The sequence below is a fragment of the Camarhynchus parvulus genome, chromosome 6 (genome assembly GCF_901933205.1).
Source record: "Camarhynchus parvulus chromosome 6, STF_HiC, whole genome shotgun sequence".
Taxonomy (NCBI): Eukaryota; Metazoa; Chordata; class Aves; order Passeriformes; family Thraupidae; genus Camarhynchus; species Camarhynchus parvulus.
Genome location: NC_044576.1, coordinates 33,980,194 through 34,000,301, shown reverse-complemented (window position 1 = coordinate 34,000,301; position 20,108 = coordinate 33,980,194). Strand labels below are relative to the sequence as shown.

The following is a 20,108-nucleotide window of genomic DNA, read 5'->3' as shown; positions in this document are numbered from 1 at the left end:
CACTGCCCCTGGATCCCTGGCAGTGCCCAAGGCCAGGCTGGACACTGGGGCTGGGAGCACCTGGGACAGTGGGAGGTGTCCCTGCCATGGCAGGGGTGGCACTGGGGGGATTTAAAGTTCCTTTCCAACCCAAACCGTGATTTATGAAAAACTGGAAGAATTCTGATCAGCTCCTGCATCATCTCCACCTTCATTCTGCCCTTCCACTGCAATACCTACAAATCTGTATCAAAATACCTTGTAATTTTGATATTAGGTAGGAAAAAAATATGGTTTTTTAGACGGGAAACCTCTCCTGCCAACCTCTGGAGTTTTCCCAAAGAAATAAAACCGTAGGAGCAACATTTGTAAGTTTACCTCACCAGACTGCTAAATACAGCAAACTGGAAGACTGCAATTTTATTTAAATTTGCATTAAATAGCTTTCACACTACAGTAAATAATTCAAATATTTCTATGTTCTCTTGCTCCTAACACCCCCAAAAACTCCCCTGGACATTGGCCTGACATCCTAGAATTCAATTCATATCCATAATGATGAACAGAGAAATAAAAAAGGCAGAGAAATCTTGAGAATCAACAAGGCTTAAAAAAAAAATAAGCCTCTAGCAAAGCATTTCCATGCTCCATGTTGTCCCAGGAAACAATTTGTGTTTTCCAGAAAAGTCCAGAGAGCAAGCCCTGATTTTCCTTTCAGTATTATGGGGAACTGAATCCTTCCCATCAGAGCCCTATCTCTGATGGATCTCCCCTCCACAGGTTTTTCCATTTCCCTCACTCTGCTTTTACAATATAAACCCACCACACCAATATCAAAATATTAACAATAATCCCCTCTGCATCTGATTTAACAGGGGATTTCCATTAGGCTACAGCATGGAAGCCCTCACGAATTTTTTCTTCTTCCCTCAAATATTTCTGAGAATCAAGGCAAAAATAACATATTCAGCTGGCAAATCGAATGTGGCCTCACACATCCCGCAATTGGATTTTTTTCAAACCTGCATTAATCAGGGAGATGCCCCAGTTCCTCCAAGAAAGGGGTCTCTGGATCATTTTCAGATTAACCAAGTGTTAATTGAGCTACGTGTGATGGAAATACAACCAACAGCAGGAAATTGCATTGCAATTCCTCCCCCTATTTCCCTCAGACCCCAAAATGGCCCCATTTCCACCATTCCTAGCCAAGCCACTGCTGCACATTTGGAAGTGCTGTTTAGTTCTCCACACTTCTGTGGAGCTGAAGAACCCACCCAGGTGCCTCAGGAGGTTTCCCACTCAACCTTGCTCCCATGCTGGGCTAGGAGGGAACCACACACTGCCTTCAAACACTAAGAATCACTGTCAGAGGACCCCAGATTGCACCAATCACAGGAATTCTAACCCACAAAATCTGAATTTCTGAATGTATTAATCCAATAGAATCACTACCTGCAGGTGATTCCCTTGGGGTTGTTGATACCCATCCCAGCAGAGGTGTGACCAAGTACCTCTTGACTTGTTCATTTACTTCCCATTCTCCACAAATTTATCCCAAAAACTCCATCACTTCCCATTCTCCCTAAATTTATCCCCAAAACTCCATCACTTCCCATTCTCCACAAATTTATCCCAAAAACTCCATCACTTCCCGTTCTCCACAAATTTATCCTAAAATCTCCACCGAAGTCCTGACATTTGCATCAACAAATGAGCTACAATTCACAAACACCTGCCCTGTTTTGATGGTGCCATAGAATATCAGGTATTCGCCAAAAAAGCCACTCCAGACATTTGTTGTGTTTGAGGATGATCAATAAATGCCAGGGAAGCTGCTCCTTCCTCCTAATTACAGGAAAAAAACACCAGGCCTGAACTCTTAGAGAGTCCTTCTTTGGAGTATCTCAAACCTCCTTGCTATTGATTCAGGTTTAGAATTAAAATTCAATCAAAGCTTCAAATATTGGATTTAAATTTAAGGGGAATACATCAGAGTTTGGCAATTTGCTTCTTCATTTCAGTCACCCTTTCCTGATGCAGTAAGTTTGCATCCTTCTCCTAAAAAAATCCTTATCAAATCCCATCAGGCAAAGCAAAAATCCATCATAAACCAATGTTTGTAAAATCATTTAATGTCAAAAAGCCTCTGCCACTGATGAGGCTGCCCACGCCAGTGGGCCACCCATCCAAGGATTTCACTGAACTACACTTCTCTCCACATCTCCTTAATAGTTTAAAACTTCCTGTATTTGTTTTACTGGGTTCTGCCTGTTTATTTGAAAGGAAACAATCCATTGTATGTAAAGAATATGGGAAAAGATATTAATAGTAAAAGTAATGTATTTCTGCACATATAGTGCAGGGTGGAGGGTGATTTTCCAACCTTATGGGCCTTGTCTTAGAGGAAAAAGCCATTTTTTAGTGTTTCAAGGCAATGAAAGATTTAAGGGCTGTGAATAGAAGACAGGATCCCTGCAATCAGAACAATCTACAAATCTACTCCTGTTAATACCTTGATTAATCATCTATATTTTCACCTTACAAAAGCCACTGTTCCGAGAGAACAAAGAGTTTATGTACTACAAATAATTTTACTGCAGGGAAGCAAGAAGGAAGGAGTTTGTTGGAAGTTTCACAATAAAAGTGAAATACATTGAAAGTTGAAGTGAAATATAGTGAAAGTTTAATATATTGGAATATTAATATCACTTTGCTATGCTGGAATAAAAGTTAGAGAGAATGAGAAACATTTAATTCTCGCTCTTTTTGCTTATTATGAAATGTCTGAATTCTTTCCAAGCTAAAATACAAATTTTTCTAAAAGCTGCTTCCTCTTCTTGAAAAAAAGAGTCCAAAGACTTCCAACTAAATAGAATGGTGTGGACTCCAAAGAAATATGAAGCTGGGGCTGCCCCTGGATCCCTGGCAGTGCCCAAGGCCAGGCTGGACACTGGGGCTGGGAGCACCTGGGGCAGTGGGAGGTGTCCCTGCCATGGCAGGGGTGGAATTGAATGAGTTTTAAACTCCAAACCATTCTGGGGTTCTGTGATAAGGATGTCCTGATCCAAACACACCCCTGAGGGTTTGACATCTTCGTCTGGAGAGCTGAAGATGTGAGAAAGTTGTCCTGAAAGCCAGGAAGCTCCTTGTCCAAAAAGCCAAGGGATGGCTGCTGCCCTCTGCAACCCACAGGGAGCTCTGACCAACACCCCTCATTACTTAATGGAAAAATAATTTCTGAACCAGGTAATGGCCAATTCCAGTATCACTCCACTCACACTTCACTCACAGCATCCTCCAAAAATATGGAAAACTGTCAGTCCAAAGAAAGCCAAGTGCCTCACAGGTTTTAAATTAAGGCAAAAGCTAATTTTTGAGGGAAAGAAGATGTTGCCTAAACTCAAGAATAAAGTCTTGAAAAAACACCCAATCCTTTCGGTACCTAATCTGATGTAATTCTGTCAATACAACCCACTAAAAACAAAATAACTTTTAAAATTACCTTTTATGTTCTAAAATACAAGTCCTGTATATCCTGCAGCAGGTTCCTGTGGACTGAACAACCCTGACCTGGACACAAGGCACCTCTTCCCCCTCCACAATCACTGTCCCTGCTGGGTGCACTTCTCCTTCCTGCAGCATCCAAAACAAACTTTCAGCTTTCCAGCAAAAAGCGCTGGAGATCCAGGTCCATGGAATTCTCTCCTGGCTACAGGAACAATAAACACCTCCCCAGCTGAGCCTCTCAAACAAGAGCTGCACTGAAACCCTGCAGTGCTCTCCTGGTGTCTCACTGCTTCTCTGAGTAAATCTAACCCTGGTTAAGCCAAACCTGTAACTTCAGAGGGTATGAAAACAAAACCTCCTCATTTCCTGGCGCGGGGAGGTTTGGAAAGGAAATGTCAGACAGACTGGAAGCAAATCCAGGGTTAGTTTGGGGTGATGCAATTTCTTTACCTTCCGAAGAACTAATCCCATAAAAATGTGAAGGTACAGAATCAAACTGCATATTCTGAACATATACAAATAGACACTGGCATAAACACTCAAAATCAGTGCTCCTCTTCCCTTATCCAAAGACCCACTTCACACAAGCCCCCAAAAACCAGGGGGATACGTGCTCACACGGAGCAACATTTGCTTTCCACGGCATTTCGAAAGTCTTCGAGGAGAGCAAACACGTAATTCTTTATTAAACAATCAAAGACAACAAAAGCAAGTTCCTGTTGTCCCATCGCATTATCCTACTAATCCTCTTTGGATGGCACCCAGAAGCCCCCGAAATGCCAAGCTGGGAAGTGCCTTTCCAAGCAGTGGTCGCCTCTGGCTCTTTGGCTGCGCCTTCAGTCGCGGCTTTGGCAGACGGGAGCAACGAGCAATTCCCAGCACCCAGGGCTGGCCCTGACTGCTTGGTTTTACTGGAAGGGCACTGCAATTGTAATAAAGCCATTTCAACTCCCCTGGAAGGGGCAGGTGGGTTACAGCTCCTGCGTTCCACACACAACAAGTGCAGTTTTCAACTCCATCTGCTGCTCGCGCCAAGCTTGGACTGGAGCTGGTACTTGAACAGCAGACTCCAGCAGGCTGCTCAAACAGAAATTCTGCTGTATTGTTTCCTCCAGAACCTCTCCAAAAACAAGTAAACACATCCTGCATCTTTCCCCAGCTATTACTTATACAGGAAATTTAAATGGGCTGCAAGCACGGCAGCCACGTGGCACCCAAAGCATGGATACCATAATAAACTACATATACATCAATCAGGATACTGATGTCATGTGATAGCAACAGCACAAAGCAAAGAATAACACTTGACGATCTCTGAGGTGTTTTCCTACCCAAACAATTCTCAGCTTCTACTTACACACAGCACAGAAGTAGAATGACATTAAGTGTGGTGTTAATTTGGTTTAAAAATGCCTGATCGTGGTGGGGACACGGAGTTATTCAGGGCATCTCCTCAAACTGGGGGCTGCCAAGAGATTTTATAATTAATTAAACTGGGTAAGAAATGGAGCAACAAAAGGAGGGAAAGTGGACAGGACAGTGCCAGATATTCCTGGAATCATCAGATCATGGCAACAAGCGCGTGCACTGAGTTAGTACCTGCAAATCCCACCAGGAACCAACCCAAAAGCCAGGAGTCCTGGTGGCACTTCCAAGGGGAGGGGAAGCACACTGTCCCTCTTATCCTTCCAAGGACCTACCAAAGGGATTGAGTCCTCCAGCTCCTCATTGTTGAAGATGGAAATCTTACGGCAGAAGATTCAGTTAGAAGCACTACAAAGCAATGTTATATTTTGTTGAGTTGTTCAACATTTTAACATTGTCAGAGGGAATAAAACACTGATTTTTTTATACTTGTAATATAGATATTTCAAAACAATTAAGGAATTTGCTTCCAAACAATAAATAAATAAATGTAACAAAGAATCAAAAATCAAGAATCTTGTCTCTTAACAATTAGAGGGTCCCCCAAAAAAACTCTATTTTGTTGTTACTGGGTTGAGTTTCAACAAGTCCCTTTCAACTCAGGATATTCCATGACCCCATGAAATCTCATGCAAGGAAAAGTCATGATGCAGTAATCTTAATTTTCCAGATGTGTTCATCACTTCAAGAATTAAAACCCAAAGGTATTGGCTACATATTGAGTTATCTATATACAGGTACAATTCCCTCTGTGATGTGCCCAGCTCTGACCCCTCAGGACAAGAAGAACATGGAGGGGCTGGAGCGTGGCCAGGGCAGGGAATGGAGCTGGGAAGGGGCTGGAGAATCCCTGAGGAGCTGGGAAGGGGCTGGAGAATCCCTGAGGAGCTGGGAAGGGAATGGAGAATCCCTGAGGAGCCGGGAAGGGACTGGAGAATCCCTGAGGAGCCGGGAAGGGAATGGAGAATCCCTGGGAGGGGAAGGGGCTGGAGAATCCCGAGGGCGGGAAGGGGTGGAGAATCCCTGAGGAGCCGGGAAGGGGCTGGAGAATCCCTGGGAGCTGGGAAGGGGCTGGAGAATCCCTGAGGAGCCGGGAAGGGGCTGGAGAATCCCCTGAGGAGCTGGGCAGGGGCTGGAGAATCCCTGAGGGAGCTGGGAAGGGTGGAGAATCCCTGGTTGGGAAGGGGCTGGAGAATCCCTGAGGAGCTGGGAAGGGGCTGGAGAATCCCTGAGGAGCCGGGAAGGGGCTGGAGAATCCCTGAGGAGCTGGGCAGGGGCTGGAGAATCCCTGAGGGAGCTGGGAAGGGAATGGAGAATCCCTGAGGAGTTGGGAAGGGAATGGAGAATCCCTGAGGAGCTGGGAAGGGGCTGGAGAATCCCTGAGGAGCCGGGAAGGGAATGGAGAATCCCTGAGGAGCTGGGAAGGGAATGGAGAATCCCTGAGGAGCTGGGAAGGGGCTGGAGAACCCCTGAGGAGCCGGGAAGGGAATGGAGAATCCCTGAGGAGCTGGGAAGGGGCTGGAGAATCCCTGAGGAGCCGGGAAGGGGCTCACCTGGAGCAAAGGAGGCTCAGGGGCCCCTGTGGCTCTGCACAGCTCCTGCCAGGAGGGCACAGCCGGGGGGTCGGGCTCTGCTCCAGGAACAGGGACAGGAGCAGAGGGAACGGCCTCAGGCTGGGCCAGGGCAGCTCAGGGTGGGCACAGCAGGAATTTCCCCATGGACAGGGGGCTCAGGCTCTGCCCAGGGAGGGTTGCAGTGCCCATCCCTGCAGGTGGCACCCAGAGGTGGCACCCGGAGCTGGGGACAGGGTGGGAGTGGAGTCTCAAGCACAGCTGGGACTCCCTGGGCTGGGAGGGCTTTTCCAACCCCAGGGATTCTGGGATTTGAGGATGTACTCCTTGAAAACCATGGAGGGGTTTGCTGTAAGAGTGTGTTCACACTTTTCTGTAAGATGTTGTACTCTGAGCACAGAGAAATACAAAATTCACTGCCCAAATCAGCACCTGACACAAACCCACACACAGCGAGCTTGGAGTGCTCGGCTCTTACAGGCTCAGCCTGATGTAAATACATGGCAACTACTCCAGTACAAGGAAAACAGATGAAATTTTAATCAAATGAGCCTTGTATCAGGTTCAGGGGAACTCAAAATGGGCTAAAAATGAAAAAAAAAAAAAAACAGCAGAAGAATGACTTTAATATTGGGTAACATTTCAAGTTTTTATCACCTAAATCCACAAAATTCCTGATCTGCTCCTGCTTGTCTTCTCTGCAGAGCTGGAGTCAGGACCAGCTAAATAAAAGATAATGCAACTAGGCATAACACAATAAAAGATATTACCTTCCCAATGCATTATTGCTGCCAATTATAAGAATCACTTCAACTTAATTTCAAAGGCACAATCACCCTCAACTGTAACAGTCTCTTTTTTAAATTTCAAACAGTATTACATTAAGGCAATAACTCACCTTCCAGCTATAATATCAGTCTCCCTTATTGCAAAAATACATTTCATAAATACTTCTCATCGACAAGTCAAGCTAATTCAGGTTAATTTTATTGTATTTTGGTGCTATCTCACATTTGTGTGCAATTACCTTTATCATTTTATTGCCGTGCCAGAAAGTAATCAGAACAATTATTTGAAAAAGGAGGGGTATAAATTCTAAATCACACTTGCTGGCATTTTTGATAAAATAGCAGCTTTATCTCAGGAAGTGGCAGGGACATGGGATAAATCATGCATCAGTCAAGTGTAGCTGACCCCCAAGTGCATTGCACAATATCAGGAGTGCTTCAAAAGAAACTTTCCTATATAATCCATCATTCTTTATAATACCAAAATAGCTCTACCTGAAGAGTAGGAGCTAGAGAATAATAACAAAATAAATCTAAGCAATATGAACAAAACCATTAATAGTGCTCCTTAAGCTGAAGGAGAGTCAGGAATCTGAGTTGTGTGTGAGGAAAGAATTTTGCTGAAATTTTTGAAGTGAGCAGAGCAGCAAAATGTGTATTAGGGATTCACTAAAACACAAAACAGAGGGAAATAAATACAGACAGAAGAGGTATTGGCAAGATTTGTATAAAAATACAGGAGCATAGTATTGGCACACACACATCTGGATTTTCCTATAGTTGTCCATCCCTCCTTGAGCAGGACAAGGGTTTAACTATTAACAGAGCAAAGCATCAGGGTTAGTACAAGAATCCATTTACTAACTTCAAATTTAACTGCCAGAAATCCAGCGAGGAGCAGAATGACATTTAGAGTTTTCTAATGACATACAAAAACTGCCACACTGTCAGAAGCACAACAAACCCCCACCCAAATTCCTAAACATGGAGCTATCCTGAGGTTTGGCCACCCAGAGCCCAGCCACCTTCCAGCCAACCCAACCCCAAAACTCATCTCTGGTCACTGCAACAGAACCAGGGATGGAGTGGGAGGCACAGGCAGTGATTATGGAAAATTCCCACGTCTGCCTGGTTTCCCAAAGCATTTTTCAGCAGCCTCCTTAAAAACTGTTCAGCACATTGCACGGGTGATAATTGATTCCCGCAAATCCATGGCCAGGCACACGCTGGGTGTCACCCCAACGTGGGGCTCTGCAAACTGATCACACACTGAAAACAGCCCGAAAATCACCAATTACATCAGGACATCAATATTTAATATGCATCCAGAGCACAGGGAAGTGTCTGCACAGTCCCCACAGCGGAGTTGGAGTGTTTTACCTCAAACCTTCTGTCTTCCCACATATCAAAAGGGGAAAACTCCCCGAACAGCTCAAGCTGCACCTTTCAACTCCACGTGAGAGAGGGGGAAATGAAAAGGTTAGATAATAAATTATTAGTTTCGTGTCACTTGCCAGCTATATCACACCTAGCCTGCAATGAGGGAGCCAGGGATTCTCCCTCCCTCTGCTAAAAGGTGTTTGCAACTGGAAGATGCATAAATGTGACTAAAGGGATGATGGTTCAAAAGAAAAAAGTGAAGCAATAATTTATTTACCTGGATTTCTTCCTCAACCATTCTGTTTTAAAAAACAAAACCGATTTGCTTTTGTAGAAAAGAGGTAAACAACACAAACCAGCAAAATGCTCCTTCCTAAGCCACATGACATTATGTAAAGCAGATTAAAACCACAAGAGATGCCACTATTCAGACATTTAGAGCAGTGACAGAAGTTGCCAACAGGAATAGTTGGAAATGCAGGTGTGATTGTACCAGAAGTGTTTTCCTAGAGGAACATCACTAATGTTACAAAAATAGGTATTCCACATAAAAAAAAAAAAGAGTATTTGTGTCTTCAAAGTTCATTTCAACTATTTCAGGGAGACAGCTATAGACTAACAATGTGTTGATGCCCTTCTTTCAGCAGAGTAAATTGCCTGAATATTTGGATAAACATCCATGTTTCTTATTTTGCTACAATGTCACTGACCTACGCTTACATCACTGAAGCATCAAGCCTCAAAATTAAGCCTGTTTTCCAGGGAGATGTTTACTACTAGGGGATGGAAACAGCAACAAAACGGAGAGAGCAGCTCTGTCCTGTTATTTATGCTCTGTGGCAGATGGATACGTGCTGGGGAAAGGTCCACTGATGCCTGTTACCAACCATGACAGAGCTACAGAGATTTACAATGCAGCATCAATCTTGTCAACTGGATTCCTAATCCTGACTGCTGGGCACCGGGGAAAAAACAAACTATGTTACGTGAACTCTTTTGTAATGCTGGACTTCCAGTGGCCACCTCCCTGCAAAGGCACTGCACTGGAAACTTACTTTGGGAAGCAGCCTCGATGCCATCCTGGAGGAAAAGGCTCCACCTGCAAGGGAAAAAAAAATAATTCCCAGTTAGATTGTTAAATCTGAATTCCACAGGGAGAACTGAATATCCAGAATATCCACCTCTGCATCCGTTTTTAAACGAGCTCCAAGTTTCAGTACACAGAATTTCCAAAGGGAGTTTGGTTTTTTTCACAAACAACATGGAATTTTAATGTTAAGTCACCCACTCGTCATGAGTCAAACAAAAAAAATCAACAGATGGCACATTGAAGAGTTCTTCCACAACAAGCACTGCACAACTCTGATATCTGGAATAAGAATGCCTCCAAAGATAAAAGTATTAATTGAATAATTTTTTACAGGCTGTCATGTACTTCTAAGTGACTGAGTAAAATGAAGAGCCTGTTGTGATTTAGGAAATGCCACATTTTAAGGCATGAAAGTGATTTTAAAACAAGTGATTGTGATGTATTCTGGGTTTAAAAGCACAGATTTCACACCACCGAGTACCTAAAACATTTTAACTTCAATTATTATAATTCTAGCCTTTAACATTAATTATATAATTAAAAACCACAACTGGTTCCTTTTTGCTCTCCCCTTGGAAATAAAGTGTATTTCTTATTTCTTTGGCATTTAGCTCCCCCCTCTATGTTTTTTTTAGCACCACTCTGCTAATATCACTCTGTATTTGAAAGATGTGGTACAAACACTGTATTTTTTAAAACCAAGGAGATTATGTGCCAAAGCTCAGCTTCACAATCCTGGCTCACAGCCAGCCTCGATGGGAACTGCTCCACTGAAATCAGGGAATCACAACTCCATGGGCAGGGATAACTGCATCCACTTCAGCAATGGTAAATCTCCTAAAAATGAAATTATATGAACATCCCAGGCTTTCCAAAACCTCTCCTTGAAGTCCAAGGCACTGTCAGAACACATGGCCACTTCCCAGCCACTTAAAACCAAACAGCAACATTTAATCCTAATATTGCATCTTACTTAAGTGTTTAAAATTAAGATGAAAAGTTAGTATTTTAATGATAGCAACAAGGCAGGCATTGCAAAGAGAACTCACTGCATTTTTAAATGCAGGTCAGGCAGATGAGCAATCTAATAGAACTACTTAAAATATCTGTGATAGAGCTAAAAATAAAATAGCAATTTATTTCTATCATCAGTTCAGAGCTGGGTATTTCAAAGCACCCAGCAATGCTCAGGTTTTTTAGATCGTCCTGAAGAGTAAAGCTGAAAGTTTTGCCTCAACAATCAGATTTATCCAGAAGCTCATTTCAAACCCTGGTTGAGCTCCATCTGCTCATCCAACAAGGCCTTCCTTGGGTGATGAGAGCTTGAGTAAAACCAGTCATGTCCAAACCATGGTGGTTGGAAGATTTCTGACAGCCAGACTGGGGGAAACCATACAAAAAAAACCCCTTGGAAAGTCCAAACCATCCCTCCGAAATGCACCTCAGCCTTGCAAAGACTGTCTGCCTGGAGCAGGTCAGTACTCCACATGGAGCTGAAGGGTTCTCCTGAGGGTGGCTTTGAGGGCACGGAGCCAAAACCTCTGTGGAGCAACACACATTGATCAAATTCAGTGATACCACGAAAAGCCAAAACCTCTTTGGAGCAACACACATTGATCAAATTCAGTGATACCACGAAAAGCCAAAACCTCTTTGGAGCAACACACATTGATCAAATTCAGTGATACCACAAAAAGCCAAAACCTCTTTGGAGCAACACACATTGATCAAATTCAGTGATACCACTTCCATGGTGTGGAAACTGAGACACCAGAACCAAACCTCGAAAAACTGAAACCTTCAGGTCATCAATGGCTCCACCAAAAATGGAAAATTCCCTCCTGCATTTGCAGAGTGGATAAGCTGAAGGGATTAAGGAGCAGTATGGGAAAAATAAATAGTTGGCAATCCTCACTAGCTCAGAGCTGCCAACAAGGACCAGTGATATCCGTTCCATCTCTCCTGCCTCAGTTTCCCCTGGCCATTCCAGCAAGACGTTCCCAAGCTCTGCTGCCACCCAGGAGCTGTGCTGAGGAAGCAGGATGCTCCCAGGACACCTGAAGATACACAAACACCTGCAGGTGCTCAACGGTGCAGGAAGCAAACACATCACAGCGAGCATCCCAAACCTCTGGATATGTCAAAAGGCCACACAGGTGAAGAAAAGTCAGAGGTGACATCAAAAGCAGCTTCTTGAAGGGCAGGAAATTCTTCAGCCATGTTTTGCTGATGATCTAGAACAGAAGTCCTTGGGCTTTGAGATATTTCCCTGCTTTTTTTCCCCCAGGACTGCAGCCTGACAAGTACATGTGATAGCAGTAAGAACTTGGATTAATAAAAAGTATTTTTTCTCAGTTCATCAACTTTTAAACACTAAAGGAAGATTCTCCTTGAAGGATAAGTCCTCAGGACCCTCAACAGAACACTCTGGTTCAGCACTAAAATTAAAAACCAGCCATTACACCAAGTGACTACACGAACAAAATTCCGTATGAAAACATTTAAAGTACATTAGATTTTTGGTCAAGATGAAAGCCTGAGAAAGAAAAAAAAAATCCAGCAATCTATTCTAATTGGGTTCCCATGGTAACTGTACAATTGGGTTTTTCAGTATAACATCCCAAAGGCCCAATGCACACTTGTAAAATATACTTCAAACAGCCGGAATTGTTTTTACATTACAGCACTCCCAGGAAGATCAATTACTATACATCCCCACCCTAACTATTAGTGGCAGGAGATGTTAACACTATTGGCCATATTAACATAAGTCATGTAAAAAACCCCACATATCACCATCATTATATAAAACTAATTACACACTTCAGATTCATCAAACACGTTCCGAGTAATAAACCAATACCAGTCTTGTCACCAGATCATGTTTACTGAATGCAAGAAATCAACCCCAAATATATGCCAAAGCATTTTTGCTTCTCATATTGATCCCAAGGATAAACAGAATCAATCATTAATAATTACATTATAAGATGACCCAGAGGGTTAATCATATTCTTAGAAAGTCTCGCTGAGGAATCAAATATAATGGCACAAAAAGGCAACTGAAATGCATTTAAATCCAGGGCCAGCTGCATTAACAATAATATAAAATAAAGTACATTAAACTGGTGCAATCAGTGAAAACAGTATTATTGGTATGTTTTAAAAAATAATAAAACAAGCATTTTGTACTTCCCTGGCAGGGTGGGCAGCCCTGGCACAGGTGCCCAGAGCAGCTGGGGCTGCCCCTGGATCCCTGGCAGTGCCCAAGGCCAGGCTGGACATTGGGGCTGGGAGCACCTGGGACAGTGGAACTATCTGTTCTGGGTGTGGGAACAGATGTTCTTTAAGGTCCCTTCCAACCCAAACCATTCTGGGATTCCGTAATTTATTTTAAAAGTTTGTTTCAGCTGAAGCACTTTGCACTGTTGGACCCCAGTTTCACCTTCCTAAAGCACAACCCTGGCCACAGAACCAGATTTATTCCATCCCACTGCCTAAACCTCCACATTAAAAGGGAATGATCCAGGCCCACTAAGCTGGATTCAAAACCAATTAATTCCCTTATATTTCAGGAAAAAAAAAAAAAAAAAAGAAAACCAAACCAAAAAACCCCAAACCAACAACTGTGGTCAGCTTGAATAAACCCCATCAACCATAAATCTTTGTATTTTATGGAGTCAGCCAAGAACCAGAGGTATTTCTGGTGTCAACAGGAGACTGTGCAAGGGATTTCCCTTTTCCCACACCCTTCCCACTGCACCTCTGCCCACCCTTAAATCCAGCAGAGCAGAGTGCAGGGAATGTGAAGTTGTGGGAATTGTTTCTGCAGGACACGGGTGACAGCAGAATTGTCCAGTCCCCACCACCAGCCCAGGCTGCCAAAGCAGGCTCGTGCTGCCCGTGTACTGCCGCATGCTGAACACTCATCTGCTGGTTTTATGATGTGAAACAGAAAAATTAATCTTTTAACAGGGCCTTAAGTATACTTTAGGTGTTTATTAAAAAGTGCAACTAATTAACAGACCTTCTGCACACTTGAATGTACAAACAAGCCGAGATAAGAGCATTGTTTGCCTTGTGCTGACTGATCTAAAGCACTCAGATAATTTCAGTATTCCTGATGATGATTATGCAGCAGCAGCACTGACAAGACAGCACTAATTCTTGCTATCTGCTAATGCAGGGTTACCTGGAGGGACCTAAATCTGCACGTGGAGCACAGAGATGGCAACATTCACACAACAAAACACCCTGACTCCACTGGGCTGTGCTAATATATATGTATTAAAACACTGATTGCATTGATCTGCACAAAAAGGCGGCATTTTTATTAAAACGAAAAGCTAAAATGCATCCATCAGGTCAAAACTCAAATTATTATTTACTCCCCACTGCCAAGCTGCTCAAGACTCCAGGCCATTGGTCAATGCTGCTATTTTAACTCCTATTTCACTCAAAAAGCAGAGAAGTCAGAACCTTTGTTTTAATGAACTCCCCTCTCCTTCTTTGCAATTAAAGGTGATTTGCTCAGGTATGTTCAATAACCTTCAGAATCTCTGCTGCATCAGGGAGAATTTCAGCTTCACGTCCAAGTTTTACAAGTGACATGAAAAGATACCTGAAACTATCTGTATCATTTAATTTGGCCCAGAATAACCTGATACTCCTGACAGCCACCAGGACATGGTAATTTAGGCATGCAGATATAAAACAGTAAATGAGGAAACAACTCAAAAAAGGATTAGCAAAAAGCATCAAAATAGCAACATATTCCAAATAACTTTTACAATGACTCAACTTCATTAAAATCCAAACCCACACAAGCTTTATTGTCATTCAATAAATTGCCTGGACCATAAGCAGCTCAGTTTTAAAACTGCATTTTGTGTTTATGAAGAATACTTCAGCACAGGTTTGGTTTTATAGTTTGGTTGTTCCTCCAGCTGTGTGTTAAACTTCATGCTGGCCCAAGCACACCTGCTCTGGGTGATATGTCAGAAATACTGAATTCAACAGGGTGTTTTTCTTCCATTAGGAGGATTTTACCCCTTATATCTTCAGATAAATCAGCACAATTACTGGTCAGTAACATTCCCAGCTATCAGCAGAGGGAGGGAATTCAGGTCTGGAATTCTGCTGTAAGGACACCAAACCTTTCACTTTTTAATTACAGCATTAATGAAGTTAAAGCTCCCAAACCTACCTCAAACACGTTCTGCAACCTGTCACTACCTAAAAGATTCCAAACCTCCCAAAATTAAAACTTCACCCTCCATTTTCCCATCAGTTACATTCTCCTCACCAGTCCAGATATCTTATGAACACTGGGTAAACGAGAGAATTGCACAATCCGTCAATAAAATAAACGTATTTTCAACTCCTGTCCAGATGACTCAAGTTGTCAGTAAAAACTGCCACCAGCGCTGCGCTTGCAGAAAAATGTCCATAAATGCATTATTGCGACTGGCAGATCGATGTCCATAATAAAAACAAATAGAGTTAACAAGTGCTGGCTCCTCGAGTTATGCCACGGCTGGGACGTGGATCCAGCCTCCCTGACAACTGCTGGGAACGGGCAGTGCCAGCTCTACAGGCAGGGAGCATCGTGCTGCAGGAACTCCGCAGTGTCAGAGGGAACATTAGTGCCTGCAGGATGGATTTAGGAGCTCCGTGCGCTCAGAATCTGACATGGGAACAGAGCTGCTGCTCAAATGGCTGAACCTCTGCTCCATCATCATACTGGGAAGGAATTGTTGCCTGGCACAGGGTGCCCAGAGCAGCTGGGGCTGCCCCTGGATCCCTGGCAGTGCCCAAGGCCAGGTTGGACACTGGGGCTGGGAGCACCCGGGACAGTGGGAGGTGTCCCTGCCATGGCAGGGGTGGCACTGGGGGGGATTTAAGGTCCCTTCCCACCCAAACCAGGCTGGAATTCTGAGATGGGATTTAAGGTCCCTGGGTGGCACTGAATGGGCTTTAAGGTCCCTTCCCATCCCAACCATTCTCTGATATTGTTCTGTGAACTATGAAATAACAACTCACCAGCAGAAAGGCTTTTTCTGTCAGAAATGAAGTGTAATTTAGGTCAGCTGTGTCCCAGGCAGAACAGCTGATTGGGCTGGAGGCTGCTGTTTAATTCTGACACCCCAACACTCCTGGACCACCAATTTGTTCCCATGAAGCTCTTCCAACACCAACACCTGAACAACCACCCTGCAGCTCCACAGGTGAGGATGCCACCTGGTAAGGAAATCACACACTGCCGGAGCAGCCAGCACCCTGAGGGTTAATTCACAACCATCAGCTGCTCTCAGTCCTCCAAAACCCTTATTGTATAAGAAAAAAAACCCACTACAAAACCAGCCATCCATGTCTTAGACATGCCCTCCTTTGGATTTTTGGCACTACTGCTTCTTCTGGGTGTTTCCCCTGTCACCAGTGAGTTTAACCAGAGCTGCTCAGGTGCAGCCTTTCCACCTCACCCACACTTCCCATAGCAAACATCCTGCTTTTCCTGCACAAGTCCTTAACTCAGCCATTCAGGGCAACCCCAGGAACCCTCCCAAGGGGCAGCAGCTTCTCCTCCAGGCCCTGGTCCCCTCAGTGATGCCATGAGCTGATCCTCTGCATAGGTGAAGCATTAAACAGTGGTGACAAGGTAATTACAGAGTTATCAAGAGGTAAAGCAGCCACGGTAACACAAGTTAGTCTCTAACTACAACAGTTTCCTATAGAGCTTCTGTTCTCCTGCTGCAATAATTGGTGTAATGAACTTGTCACGGGCCAGAATGCAGATAGAATTGCTAAAGCCACCTCACGAGCTCACACTGCCACATCTTTTTCCTGCTGAAACCTGAAGATTTTGATAGAACTGCCCGTATCTGGAATATTTCTGTTTGAAAACAAAGCAAACAAAACTTTTACTATGAAAAGATCGTGTCACAGACTGACAACATTCACAAGAAAATTACGTTTTTAGACACTGAAGGGGTGGGTTTTGCCCCAGAAACAATAAGCTCACATCCCCAACTTTAGCTGCCAGTGCGTAAGGGAGACAGGCAGTGCTTGGAGGCCAAAACCTCCAGCAGGTTTACGAGGGAACTCTGTCATCCCAACAGACCCTGCCAGATGATGACCCTTGTGCAGGGTGAGCACAAGCCTGGACACAAAAGGCAGCTGAGAAACGACTGTCACAGCACCTGTGTAATACCCCACTCCATAAAACTGAGATTTTTCAAAGTGGAACACTGCAGAGACTGCACCTCACCATTCAACAAGAGCTCCACTCCACAAAAATAAGATACACATCACCACAAATACGGTTTATTTGGGAGGGGCAAATAAATTAGATAGTTCTTTACATTTACTGTGCTTTAAAAGCTGCATGCAGTTACATTATTGTATAATGTATTGTATATTGTATAATATATTGTATAATATTGTATAATATATATAATATTGCATTATATCATTATATATTATATAACTATATATAATACATATAACTATAAATAATATATAGTATATATTATATATAATATATACTATATATTATATATAGTATAATATAATAATATATATTATATTATGATATTACTGTATTGTATTATTGTATTATATATATTATATTGCATAATATTTTGTAAAATAATAGATATATTGTATATTATACTGTATAATATTGTATAATGTATAATATATTGCATATTGTATAATATTTAAATTACTTTAAAACACCTGCAGAGCTTGGCTTTCGTCTCCGTGCTGAAAGGATATTTTCAGATTAACATTAATTTCTTATTATTAGAGTGGGTCTAATTCTTCTTCTTATTATTTCTTGTATTAGAGCGGGTCAGGCTGGGAAGGACCACAGCGGCTCACATGGTCCCATCAGCGCATCCCCGAGCACATGGCACAGCACGGCGCTCAGATACTTCTGGAATATTCCCAGCGAGGGAAACTCTAAAACCACCCTGGGCAGGCTTCTGGGCAATTATTTAGGCGCAGTTTACCCCCTCGGAGCCCATCCAGCAGCAGAGCCGCCCGCCCACCGCATCCCCACCGCGCCCCGGGGATGCTCCAGGAGGGAACCGGCCCTTCCCGGAGCGATTATTTTGGAAATTCACAGAAACCCGCTGTGAGCCCAGGCTGCTGCCATCCATCCCCTCTTCCCCATGAGTGTTCCAAGGAAAACCAGCAGGTTTTCGGAGGCCGGGCTCCCTCGCAGCCCCGGTCCCGGCGGGTTTGTCCTGCCCCGGCTCTGCGGGCTCCGGGGGCCGAGCATCCCCCGCTCACCCCGCCCGCCTGCCTGCCCACCCTCCGGGCCTCCCCCTGCCTCTCCCTGTCAGTCCTGGAGCTCTGGGGCTGTCCCTGCAGCTGTCTGGCTGTCCCCGGAGCTCTGGGGCTGTCCCTGGTGTCCCCGGCAGCCGCGCTCCCCGCGCACCTGCCCGCACCCGGGGATGGCCGCGGCCGCCCCGCACAGGCCGCGCTGCCGGGGCGGGGCCGGGGCCGCCCGGAAGCCGCAGCCCGGCGGGGGAAGGGGAAGAGGCAGAGCCGGGGAGTTCCAGGTGGCTCCGGGAGGGAGCCGGGAGGAGCATGGGGCCTCCTCCCCGTTGGTGTGGCAGCCGCCGGGCGGGAGCGCCGCCGCCGGTGCGGCCCGGCTGGGGCTGCGGGCCGGGCCGCACGCGTGGGAAAAACGCGGACTTCTGTAAAAATCCACCCCAAAACAGCGATCTGTGCCCACTGACACGGCTGGGGGGGCTCATCTGGGGAAGAAAAGGCTCCAAGGAGAGCTCAGGGTTTGAAGGGCTCCGCGGGATGCTCCAGGGAGAGCGTCCAGGAGAGCTCGGCTTGGGATAAGGGATGGAGAGACAGGACACGGGGAATGGCTTTAAACTGAAAGTGGGTGGATTTAGATGAGAAATTGGGGAAGAAATTATTCCATGTGAAGGTGCTGAGGCCCTGGCACAGGTGCCCAGAGCAGCTGTGGCTGCCCCTGGATCCCTGGCAGTGCCCAAGGCCAGGCTGGACATTGGGGCTGGAGCACCTGGGACAGGGGAAGGTGTCCCTGCCATGGCAGAGGTGGGAAAGGATGGGATTTAAGGTCCCTTCCAACCCAAACCACTCCGGAATTCTGGGATTTGCAAAGTTACGGGTAAGGTGGGGACAGAGAATTAGCAGCCAAGTGCAGGAGAAGCATTTGATAACTACAATTCCTAAAAGAAGACATGGAGGAGGTAAAAAGAAGTGAAACGCCGGAGGAAAGTGAACTTGCAGTGAGGATTATTTGAGGAAATAAAACTCAAAAGTGCAGGATACAAAATGCCAGTAGAGTTTGAAGCAAGAAACCACTTATTTCCAAGCTGGAGAATCAGTCTCAATCTGAGTTACGTCAGCAAAAATTTTTTGAGTTTCTCTATATGATTCAGAAAGTGTCACAAAATGAAGGAATCCACTTGGGAAGCTTCAGAACAATATTTAAAAAGTCATTGCAGAATTCAGGAAATCCTTTTTTTCATAGGGAAATTTTTGTAAATAAATACAGAACTAGCAACATTGAGGTAGTGCCTGTGTGTTAAATCTGATTCTAAAAGAAATAGAAAGTAAATGTAAAATATGGTCCAAAGTGCAGAAATTTCCCCAATACAATTGAAAATAGTTGTACTGGAGGAACTGACATTTACTGATGAGAAAATGAAGCTTTTCCCTAGTTCTAATGAAGCTTGGATTAATGGTCAATTAAAAGGTGCTGCCACTGCATGTCCATACAAAGGCAGTGGCTTATGGGAGGTTGATCCTCTCTCTAAATAAAAAAATCAAGCTCTGTACTAGATGAGATACCCTAGAAATAGTTATTCTAAACTGGCTGGAATATTCTCTGTGTCCTGATATCCTTGTCAGAAAAGTAGCCAGTTCCTGAAACTTTATTATAAGTGGAAACCTCCCCAAAATACATATTAATCTTCTCTGCCTCTTCTCCCAAGGTGATCTCCTTATTGCCTGGAGCATGAAAATTGATTATCTTTAATATGATTTTAGTTTGCATTATAACAGGCTTGAATAGGGAATGTAAAATATCCAGATTTCCTTAAACCCTACCATCTTGGGCTTTGGCAGTGGATCCAAAGTTGTGTGTTTGCACTATAAAGGAAAGTTTCTCAGTGCTGTTTCAAACTTTGCTGCACTGGAACTTGATGAAGTGTCACATATTCCTGTTTATAAATGAGGTGGAAAAGGTGCTTCTGACCAGTGTTCACTCTGCCCTCAGAATTATGAAAATCTTATTCAAATCTCTGACCCTTCTGCTGGCCAAATTTGGAGCTTTGTCACTTCAAGTGTCATTTCAAGCACTGAACTCTTGGATTTCCA

At 44.2% G+C, this 20,108-nt stretch overlaps 1 protein-coding gene across 1 annotated transcript in view; it reads right to left on the bottom strand.

Annotated features, from left to right (window-relative positions):
* The window catches only part of MGMT (O-6-methylguanine-DNA methyltransferase), a 140,959-nt gene extending 122,738 nt beyond the window's left edge, over positions 1–18,221 (bottom strand). The window contains exons 1-2 of the mRNA XM_030951420.1: positions 18,184–18,221; positions 9,706–9,749 (exon numbers count right to left, since the gene is read on the bottom strand). Coding sequence (XP_030807280.1) covers positions 9,706–9,729 — 24 coding nt within the window. The 5' untranslated portion in view covers positions 9,730–9,749; positions 18,184–18,221. The remainder of the gene's footprint in view (positions 1–9,705; positions 9,750–18,183) is intronic.
* Positions 18,222–20,108: the final 1,887 nt, after the last annotated feature.